The 11,885-nt window shown below is 40.0% G+C and overlaps 1 protein-coding gene across 1 annotated transcript in view; it reads left to right on the top strand.

Annotated features, from left to right (window-relative positions):
- The first annotated feature begins 2,716 nt into the window (after window positions 1–2,716).
- Window positions 2,717–11,885, top strand: part of LOC105537019 — a 43,894-nt gene continuing 34,725 nt past the window's right edge. Inside the window, exon 1 of the mRNA XM_011976505.1 lies at window positions 2,717–2,791. Within this exon, the coding sequence (XP_011831895.1) occupies window positions 2,737–2,791 (55 nt within the window). The 5' untranslated portion in view covers window positions 2,717–2,736. The remainder of the gene's footprint in view (window positions 2,792–11,885) is intronic.

The raw sequence follows: 11,885 nt of genomic DNA, 5'->3' as shown, positions 1-11,885 counted from the left end.
CTTGTTCTATTTCAAGCTGCTATGACAGATTCCTTGTCACTGTACAATTCATAAAGAACAGAAATTTATTTTCTCACATTTCTGGAGAATGAGAAATTTAAGATCAAGGCATGGGCAGGTTAAGGTCTGCTTTCTCCATTTTCAAGATGAGTCCAGGAGTTTTGGGTCCTTCAAAGGAAGGAAGGCCATAGTTTATCATGACAGAGGAACAGAAGAGAGAGAGAGAGAGAGAGAGAGAGAGAGACAGAGAGATCCCAGCCTTTTAATCCCTTTTTATAGTGATATTAATGTATTCCACTAGAGGGCTCCACCCTGACGACCTAAACACATCCCAATAGGCCCCACATGGCAATACCATTATACTGAGAATTAACTTTACAACAGATGGATTCTGGAGGACAGTGTCAAATCATAGCACTTTCTAAGTGATATACATTCCAGGCCGTTTGGCCAGCAATGCATGCAGGCAGAGTTCTCTGCCCAAGACCGTAAAGAACATAAGACATGTATACTGCCATTCTAAGTGAGCAGAGGTACAGCAAAGTGGAAAGCCCTAGACTACAGATGGGGACTGCTACATTCATCCTGGCCCAGTTAACCCTTGAATAAATTGGGTTTGAAATTTGCAGATCCACTTATATTTTCTTCTGTGTGTGTCACCTGTGAGCAAGCAATTAATAAGTTGCAAATATATTTTCTCATTTTTATAGTTTTGTTAGTAACATTTTTTTCTTTAGCATGCTTTATTGGAATAATAGAGTATATCATATAAATAACTTAAACACAGTGTTAATCAACTATTTATTTTATCACTAAGGCTAGCAGTCAAAAGTAAGCTATTAGTACTTAAGTTAGAAATGCAAAAGTTCTACACAGGTTTTCAACTGCACCAGTGCTCAGTGCCCCAACCTCCACAGTGTTCAGGGGTCAACAGCTCTTTCAGTCTGTAGCTGCATCTCTCTGGAACTGCATCTTGGCAGGTGGGTTGTAAGTAAATGAATCCAGTAAATAACATCTCAAACTATGCTGCATTTGTATGATGATATGTAAAACCCACAGTATTTAGAAAGCAGCAAATGCACAAAAAGGTGTTTCCTAAATATCCCTTATCTGCCTAAAAGCAGATTCTCCAGAAGGAAACCAATTGTCAAGAAAAATTCTTCCTGAGAATTTTTATATCAGGGAAGATTAACACAAAACAGGAATCAAAAATAGAAGAGACTGGGAATTGATACTTTATCCAGGCAGGTTGTTACCTGTTCTTTTGAAGATGCACTTCTATTCTCATCTATTCTCTCTAGGTTGCCTGCACTTCCCAATTCCCTCTTCCCTAGAATCAACTGGATCTCACTGAATTATCTGGGTAATCACCCTGCTATGATATCCTGCTGCACTTCAAATGAATTTTGTTTGCCTTTTCTCTTATTATTCTTCATTTTGTCAATTTATTTTCAGCAAACATTTAGAGGACAAATGGAACTTTTTTCCTTTCTCCCAATATCAGCAAATTCCCTTAAAATTCAGGCAGCTTACAATGCAGCAGAAAGGTTTGTGCACAGGCTACAGCACTGTGATTTGGCTTCCCTATTCAGGCATCAGTAAAATTTTGTACAGCCCTAGGCCGCAGCCCACTAAAGCTGATGTAGTTGGATCCACTTCCCCTGCTATTGAGCCAGGCTGGGACATTTTTGGGTACATTAGAGAGATGAGATATAACGAGTGTAAACCCGTGTACGGTTTCATCTGGATCCAGCTGATTTTTCCATGTACAAAAGGCAATTGCTTGATACAAGATTGAGTGTCTCTTTCCTAAAGATGTTAACAGGGAGGCTTGTGTCTGCATCAGGATGATATCACCAGTCACTGATAAAATCTAAAAGAGGAAAGTGGCATTGATGGTGCATGGCAGGGACATCCCCCGTGCAGTGGCCACCCTCACTAAAGGAGGAGAACTTTGAGAAATAATACTCAATGGCAGAAAAGAGGGTAGACTATGGAGGAGCCCAAAACAAGAATAAGGTGCAGCCCATTTAGTCTCCGGGTATTATAGAGACCTGTAGCTCTTGAAATGGTGGATCTGTGAGCACTGCATGCATTGAGGAAACACTGTATCAACTTAGCATATCTGAAGTAAATTGCTTGATCTTATACTGGTAAGAATAATGGCATAACACTAACCTAATACTTACAAATACATATATATATCATCGTGTCAATAAATTTTATTTTTAATGTTTTTAGAAAACAACAATGTTAAACTCACAGAAATTTTGCAAGTATAGCTCACTTATCCCCTTCACTAACTGGAATCATGCAAGAGTCTTTTGAAGACCTAAGAATCCTACCATCTAACGTTGTACTACGTGTTTCCTACAAACAAGAATATTTTCCTAAATAATCCCCACACACTAATGAAATACATTACTCCATCGGTTCCTGAGGAATATTTCAAATATTCAAAAAAAAAAAAACCTGAAAAAAGGTTTCTCATAACAAAATAGTCCCCAGTACAAACATATCTCTTCAGACAAATTTGTGCTACCATTGTCTTACCTGGGACACCTGGGGACACTGAGCTGGTGATGAGTTACTGAGATGAGCCAGCCCTGCAGCTGTGCCCAGCCTGCCCTGTCCCCTGCTCATTTGCATGTTCCCAGAACACATCCTCCTGCCCTGAAGACTTATTAATAGGCTGGGCATGCTTCATGCAGGAGTCAGACCCAGTCAGGACACAGCATGGACATGAGGGTCCCCGCTCAGCTCCTAGGACTCCTGCTGCTCTGGCTCTCAGGTAAGGAAGGGGAACATTAGAAGTTTACCTAAGCCAGTGAGCTCAGTACTGCCTGCCTTTTTAGGGAAGTTCTCTTACTACATGATTAATTATTTGGACATTTGTTTTTATGTTTCCAACCTCAGGTGCCAAATGTGACATCCAGATGACCCAGTCTCCATCCTCCCTGTCTGCATCTGTAGGAGACAGAGTCACCATCACTTGTCGGGCGAGTCAGGGCATTAGCAGTTATTTAGCATGGTATCAGCAGAAACCAGGGAAAGCCCCGAAGCCTCTGATCTATTACGCATCCAATTTGGAAAGTGGGGTCCCATCAAGGTTCAGCGGCAGTGGATCTGGGACAGATTTCACTCTCACCATCAGCAGCCTGCAGCCTGAAGATTTTGCAACTTATTACTGTCAACAGTATAACAGTGCCCCTCCCACAGTGTTACACACCCGAACATAAACCCCTAGGGAAGCAGATATGTGAGGCTGGACTGCCCCAGCTGCTCCTCCTGATGCCTCCATGGGCTGAGAGTGTTCCTCAGATGTAGCCACACTCTGATGGTGTCGCTAGAGGGAGACATGAAGTCACCTCTGTACCCGAATTCTTTTCTCTTTCTCAGCCCCAGCTGCACAGATATAGCAATGCCTCTCCTGAGTTAATAAAGACAGAAATCATGACACCTGAGGAGTCTAGTTTATGGCTTCGTTTGGAATTCAAATAACACAGAAGAAGCCACTATAGATATTCTAAGCAGGAATTGTCTTAATACAGAGAATTAGAGTCTAAACTACTGAAGTCTAAATAAAATGGAGAGATGAATCTCTAAATTTAATATTTTGCCTGCAAAGAAATATTTGCCATATGGGACATACAGGAAAACTCAATGGTCTTCAGTATGTTCGAAGAACAAGAGAATGTTAGCATTTTATGAAAAAGGGAAAATATTACCTATTGCTCTTTGAGAAAATTCATTGGCACGAAGAAGTGTTGGCAGCTGTCAAGCTCAGGCTGATAAGCAGTGGTGGACAAAGTGAATCCTAGAATAATATCAAGTTATCTCAGAAGTTGTGGGTAAATTTGATTTCAGGTTACAATAAGCCAGAGCAGTGAAGCTTGCAGAAAACTTTGTTATTGAAATGCCAGGGATTTAGTGAAGATCCTGCTGCTCAGCACACAGAAAGCCAATCACTAAGACAACAAGTATTGCCAAGAACAGGCTTTAATCAGGTGCTGCAGCCAAGGAGATGGGACACCATTCACAAATATATGTCCGGGAGAAACTAAAGTTAGAGGTTTATAGAGCAGGGAAGAAATGTGGGAAAACAGGAAATAGGGAGGGATAAGGAAGATAATTTGGTCAATAGGAAGCAGGAGGTCAGTTAGGCAATCATAATGGGCGAAGGATCTCACTATCCTGTTTCAGTGATATGTAAGTTTCAGCTCCTTGATGGTATCTGGAGGCCTGATGGTTGGCTTCTTGAAGAAAGAACTCAGATAAGACAAATGTAACTATCTTGAGTTTTAAGACCGGGGAAGGGGTCAATATCTATATTTATTCAAAAATCCATAAACATTGGTTCCATGGGATAATAGGGCCTATTTCAATTGCATTCTAGAAACAATATTTTGCACCCTGAGTGCCTTTCCTCCTGGTTTCTTGGCTCTGTTGGCTATGACAAGAATTATCCAATTCCTATGATTAACTTTCCCACTATGACCTTTCAAAGCCAAGGATATAGTAGTCATGAAGAAGATATTAGAAGCAGGATTCTCTGGTGCTCCCTCAGAAAAGAGAATGCATGTGCCCCTAATTATGGGCTTTCTAACCATGTGGTCCTCAATCCTGTGTGGAAGTGTAAGGGTGGGTGTTATGATGCTGACAGCTTCCTACAGCATCTTTCCAGATGTTTCTCCAGTCCTCACCTCTGTCCCTGTGTCTGTCTTAAGTACCAATGGAGAATATTGAGTCATTCTTTTCTGACTTCCACATCTCATGGGAGGACCTCTTATTGGACAACTCTACAGAACAAAAGAGAGACAAAAAGGAACATTTACATAAGTTAAAATGATTTCTTCCCCAATGAGGCCATTAAAAAAATATATTTAAAGCCACATGTTGAAAACACATCCAGCTTTATTTTCCTCTTCATGCAAATTTACGTTTTCAAATATTTTCAAGGTTGTAAAGGTTGAAAGCGTAATTATTTGTCCATGGAATGATCAAACACCTTTTTAATTAAATGGAGTTAACATTTTCTTGAAAATTTGTACTCACTGAAGTAAGGGAATATATTTAAAATGTGTGAAACTATGTTAGAAATTATTGGGCTTAAATTCAACTGTGCAGTTTGGTTTGAGATGTTGTTGACTCCTCAGACCTGCCACAAGAATCTTGTGTCATGTGTACTCACTGCTGTTCAGCCTTGTCCTCAGAAAATTGATATCTATAGACTGAAGGCAAGCTCAGTGCCCTTCAGAGAAACCACTCAGCTGAGCCCTTCCTTGATCAGCCAGATGATTGTGAACATGAGCACCCATGAACATGAAAACAAATGTTTCCTGTTATCACCCACTGAGCTGTATATTTAACCAGTTACCAATCACTAATGCATGAAAGCTTCTTAATACAGTATTTACACCTTTACCTATATATACATAAATATATTTTTCTTAAATTGGTGGTATAAATGTGAACATTTAGTAATGAAATTATGAAGTTATTAAGGTAAAATAAAAGTCAAAATTAAAACTAATTAGTATTTCAGTATAAAAAATTAAAATTTACTTTATGGAAAAATGTGCATATATGTATATAATATACATAGAAGTGAAAATACATTTATTTGGTAAAATATTGGCTACAAATATATATAGTATTCATATACATTTAAATAATCTTTGTTACATTCCATACAAAAATGGCATTGTGCACCACATATAGTTGATGCTCTTGCCAAGAAAGTTTCTTTGTATTCTTTATTTTAAAACTCTACCAAATGCTTGTCCTTACCTATAATATTTTTCCAACTAAGTAGAGTTCCCAGGTTAGGACTAGAACAAATTTTGACTAATATTGAATATTAACCATGGCATCCTATGAAAGTCTCCATTATGTTCATGCCCACAACGATGATATGCCAAATAGAGTTCTCACAGCAATGGATGCTGGATGGAGTCACATCAGTGCCATTGTCAGGGAAGCCCTGGAAATGTAAAAACTGTAACAGCAGGTAAACTGCAAGGATTACATCTGATGATCACATTGCCAAGAGAACAGCAACTTAATCATATTGGCTGTTGGTTTTGACAGATCATCAGGCCTCAAAACAAATGCAACAGGATGATTGCAGACAAAGCCATTCTGGATGATCTATGACTAGATGTTTCAAAAATGAGGCATAATCAAAGAAAATGCTTTCCAACTGAATATTAATTGAAATGCCATTAGTGAGCAGGGGCTTTTAATAATGAGGATGATTCAACACTTGGACTTCAGTCAGTCACCTTTCCCAGCTTTCTCAGGGAGTATCATGAACCAATGTTGTGGAGGTCCCAGTGGGGACTCAATAATATGAGTTGCAACTAACTGAGACTTACAGGGCTACCGGCTCTTATAAATACCTAATTTGCCAAGAAGAACCCTTAACATTGTACGACGCATTAGGGCTCAGACTAATAGCTGGTATCAGGTGATTCTAGTGGACCTCATGTAACATGAGGAGGGCAGTGGTTATTTTCCTACAGATGAATTTGCCTTTCTTTTCGGTTATGTTTCTGTATAAAATATTACTTGAGGATTTTCCAAGTGCTTTTATCAGTGTCAGGAAATTCATCCATAATATGGATTTGGATCAAGCAAGCTGTTTACCTCAAAAATATAAGTGAAGCAAAGTGTAGCTCATGCTCTTGTCATGTGCACAGGTGCAGCTTTCCCTATAGATAGGGAAAAACTCATTATTAGTCAAGCGAAGTTGGCACACAAACCCTTGTGCTGTTGAATTGCTATGCTTTCAGAAGAGGTGGAGGCTCCGAAACACTCAGTGGGATTGTTGCTTTTACTCCCATAAACAGAGTATTTTTATCTTGAAAATGAGCTGTAGATTCATCATTGTTATGCCAACTGAACACCTTGAAACACTCGATTTCTATTTTCTCAGGGCTGTGGTTTTCTGGTTGACGGTTGTTTTTTTTTCAGATGGAGTCTTGCTCTGCTGCCAGCCTGGAGAGCATTAGCATCATCTCGGCTCATTTCAATCTTTGCCTCCCGGGTTCAAGCTTTTCTCCTGCCTCAGCCTACCAAGTAGCTGTCACTACAGGTGTACGCCATCACACCCAGCTAATTTTTGTATTTTTAATAGAGACATGGTTTTCCCATATGGACCAGGATGGTCTCGATCTCTTGACCTCATGATCCGCCCACCTCTGCCTCCCAAAGAGCTGGGATTACACATGTGAGCCACTGTGCTGGACTGGTTGATGGTTCTTAATCCAAAGAGTTGACATAACAATTATTCCATTAAATTGGAAGAAATGAGATGATAAACATGTGACCATTTAGACTTAATACAATACTGGACAAATTGTCAACAAAGGGTTTTAGACTGTGTGCTTGGGCCATAGATCGAGTCCATATAAAGCAAGAGCAAACATAATTGATTTTACATATTTTAGAGAGGAAGTACAGAAAATGTGGACCCTAGTGGACCTTCTGGAATATTTGTATTTATTGTAATTTCCACTGGTAAAACTCAGAGACTATTTCAACAGTCATCAGGATGAAGTTCTAGGGATCACAGACATATGAAGCATTATCTGCACTTGGATCCCCAGTGAGGCAAAGGGAAGATGAAACGCATAGTGGAATATGGAGGGGTAAACACCAGAGATAGCCTCCTGGTCAGCTTAAACATCGAAAACTGTATTTATTTTTCTCTATAGTTTTATCACTGAATCAGTTGGATCTGAGAAAAGCAGTTATGTCTGGTTAGGCAGAAAGGTGTTTATTATCATAAATTAAATGGATCGAAAACATTTGGAGAAACCAGTGTGGAAGCTCAGGCAACTCCAAGTACTCCTTTTGCTATTCCTTGACCCTGCCCACCCTGTGTTTTCCACAGTGAAGGAAGACACGCTCATGTTGATAGAAATGTGGCAAGTGAAGATATTGTGATAGAAATGTGGCAAGTGCCCACAGGACTGTGCTGCCTGGCTGTGACCCAGTTCAGGAAAATGAGCACATTTGAGTGAGATCAGGCACTTTCTCTCCCTCATTTCAATCATAAACCACTGTGTAGTAACACAGCTAATGGGCATTCTTCACCACATCTGGGTCTTAGGAAGCCAAGGACATGAGGAGTAGCCTTTCCAGATGCTACCATAGAAAAAGTATTTCCAGAAACTAGAGAATAAAATAAATATGAAAGAAGCTGTTGACAATAACGAAATGAGTCATTCATATATGTGTGTTAAATAATTTAATCTTTTCTATACACTCTTTCTTTAAAAAAAAACAAAGTGCTATTTTTAGTCACCTTTACAATTTAGACCACAAATTAAATAATAAGTAAACAAATTAATGGCTCATGAGACAAGAACATTTTTTCCTAGATGGCATTGGGCTGAACAGATTGGAGTTTCCCCACATTTTGGGGAGGACAATGTTATGTGGGTACCATGATGTTCTTTGTAAAGAAAATCTTTATGTTAGGTTGTAGCATGCTGCAGTTGGTGCTAGTAATGCCTGGAAATTGAAGTGTAGAAAGATATGTATTTATGATAGAAAGCCACAGGCTGCACTTGGGCAGAAATAACACCTGTACGCATGAAAACAGATGAATCTGCATGAGACTGAAATGAAGATGTAATCAATACAGGCAGGGCTGCAGAGAAAGGGGTCAGGTCTCTAGCAGTTGATAGTAGAGCTGCTGTCCTTCTGGGGACAGTGGTGAGAAGAGCTGCTCTCTTTTCTGCAGGAGACAGCTTGAATGTGGAGTTTCAGGCAGCAGGAGCTCCTCCCCAGCCTGCGCTCCAAGTGCCATTCTTGGAATTGTTCTAGCGTCTTTGCCTGGAGCCTGTTCCTTACTGCCTTTCAACAATTTGTAGGGAATTTAATATCTCTAGTAAATCCCTTTATGCGTCATGGATTTGACATTTCCAACAGGGAATATACACAGTCCATAGGGCCATCGTTCACTCCCTCCTTTTTTCTTGCTAAAGATAATGCTTTCCAGGTGGACCTGCCAGAGGAAGCCAACGTGAACAACTACCCATGTCACCAAAAATGCAAGACAAATAAGCTCGGCAAAACCACTGGGTTCTCACGTATCTGCACTGTCCCCTGGTACAAAATGGGAGAGTGTGAAATTCTTAGCTCCACCATCAGAGAGATGGCCTAGTGTGACCTCCTCAGTATAGTAAGTCAGTATTTATAGACATTTAAACACTGACACTTTTAACACCAACATACAGGCAAAAGAAAAAAAATAAATTGGACTACATAAAAATTTAAAATGTGCATCAAAATACATAATCAACCCAGTGAAATTGCAACATGTGGAATAGAAGAAAATATTTGTAAATCATATATCCGATGGTGGTTAATAATATCTACTGTACAAACATAGGTCCTACATGTCAACAATAAAAATAAAATACCTGATTAAAAATGAGAAAAGTACATGAATAGATGTTTCCCTAAAGAAGACTATTTAGAGATAATTAGATAACTAGCATAGAAAAAGATGCTCATTATTAATCCATAGAAAAATAAAAAGAAACCCCACTTGATACTTATTAGGAGATTTTTTTTTTCCCAACAGAGACTGACCAGCCTTGATAAGAATATAGGTATTTGGAACTGCTGTGGACACTGTCGTGGTGATGTAAATGGCCCACCTTCTATGGGAAACCATATGGTGATTCCTCAAAGAATTAAAAATAGAAATACTATATAAGTCAGCCATTACACTTTTGGACATATACCCAATTAATTGAAGACATTAACTTGAGAAGATATTAGTCTGCCCATATTTGGAACCGAATTATTCATAATAGCCAAAAGGTAGAAGCAACTCACATCTTCACAAAGGAGAGAACTGGTAATCCAAATGTGGTATATACATACGATAGAATATTATTGAGGGAAATTCTAACACATGCTACAACATGCATGAAACTAGAGGACATTACACTAAGTGAAATAGCTCAGTCATAAAAATACTGAGTTATGATTTCACTTTGGTATTTGCAGAACAGTTTCCATTTAGTCATGAATCAACCCAGCATCCTTCCCTTTCTTGCTTGTAATTTTCAGGAATAACTGTAGAATGTTCTGGAAATGTAATATTCTGAGAGAGGGCAAGATTGGCCAGTATAGCCTGGTCTCTGTTTCTGTCCCTACAGGAAACAGTAATTCCTTCAAGACTAGCTCAGTGTGTCATGTGATTCCAAGACATAAAACCCAGGGTGGGCTGCTTTGCAGGGTCTCTCAGCTGCAGTCCTTGTGGGGTATGCACGGCCTGGAGTCAATCAGGCCCAGGGAGCTTTGTGTTCTCTCATGCTGACTCTCTGTAAGTAATAATTCACTTTATGTAACTGGTTGTGCATGGGTGTTGTGTCTCACTAGATTTGGGTAAGTTGGTGACCTGTGCACAGCAAACTTTCTTGGCAAAATTGGTGCAATGAGTAGGTTTGATCTGAGAGAACCATGGCTTATTGGTAAAGTTGGAGGAAAAATATTCTCCAGTATCTGGCCCAGGACAGAGACATCAGCCTGGGGATGCAAGGGCTGGACATGCAGATGGATGTTTAATGAAGAGAGAGGATAAATGGGACATTTGTCCTCCTCCCATTAATAAGGATCACCTGGCTTATGAATTGAGATAGAGAGAAAAGAATGTGGAAATAGGAATGGGGTACACAGTTCTCTAGTTGTTAGACAGTTGTATGACTGCTCATTCCTAGGGCCAGAGAGCTCAGGACATGGGTAATCAGATGGACCCTGAGTCACTCAAAATGAAACAAGAAAGATACTCTCAGTGGTCCCAGAAGCATCTAGGAAGGAACCAAAATCAACAAAAAGGGCCGTCACAGAAAAGGAGGCTCACTCTCTACAAAAGAGACATGGAAAAAGGCCAGGGAAGTTTTGTGCATCCCAGTTGGTGTAATTGTTTGGTTAAGCCACATTATAGACCAAATGTCTTTGTCTGAACGGCACAGTTAGGAATAGGGCCAAGGTCTCCACCAGAGGCTACTGGCCCTATTTTCCTCTCAAGGTGAAAGGTGAAAAAAAGGAATTCAGATTTCTCTGGGATTTTTATATGCTGTAATCCACCTGAAAATATTTCCAGGTCCTGTCAGAAAAAAATTAAACTGAAGACATCAGAAGGTGTCCGGGCAAATGAGGACCCCGTGATGAGTATGTGCTCATGTCCTGATCTGCATGTGGACCATTCCCTTTGGGCCATGTTGGGTGCTGGTGACCATGGTTCTCACTGCAGAGTGCAACAGAGGTACTGACATTTTGCTGCTGTGCCACAGAACATCACTGCTGCCTGAGGGGCTATCCCCACTCATAGCTAAGTATTTAAGGCATGACAGTGGGGCATATCCACTCCTACCTGCCTCGTAAGCTTCCCAAGTCCCAGAACCTTATTCAGCAAAAGCAGGACTGCATATTCAATGGAGATTGGAACACTACCTAGTTAATTTAATAGTTGGTACAATAAGATGAAAATGTCACAAAGCCTGGTGTCACAATGGAACGACCCACTTTGGCAGACCAACGACGGACTGTTGAAGGATAAATGCCAAGGCCACCTGAACAGGAAACCGAAGAGGTATCCAAGGTATAGTTATGAGGAGATATCCCAGGTATAATTAATTGTTGTTGGTCCTGGTGGCATCCACTAATAAGAACGAGACCCACAAGCTAGTAGGTATTTTTGGGTACTGGGGATGGTAGAAAACTTACCTGGGTGTTCTTTTGGTCACGTTAGTCAAAATCACGAACAAAGTTGCCACCCTTGAACGAGGCCCTTTACAACGGCACCCTTGGAATCTGTTCAACAGGCATGAGTGAGGCACTTCTTTTTTTTTTTTTTTTTA

The sequence above is a fragment of the Mandrillus leucophaeus genome, unplaced genomic scaffold (genome assembly GCF_000951045.1).
Source record: "Mandrillus leucophaeus isolate KB7577 unplaced genomic scaffold, Mleu.le_1.0 Scaffold1017, whole genome shotgun sequence".
Taxonomy (NCBI): Eukaryota; Metazoa; Chordata; class Mammalia; order Primates; family Cercopithecidae; genus Mandrillus; species Mandrillus leucophaeus.
Note: the sequence above shows the minus strand (reverse complement) of the source record. Positions and strands in the feature narration are given on the sequence as shown.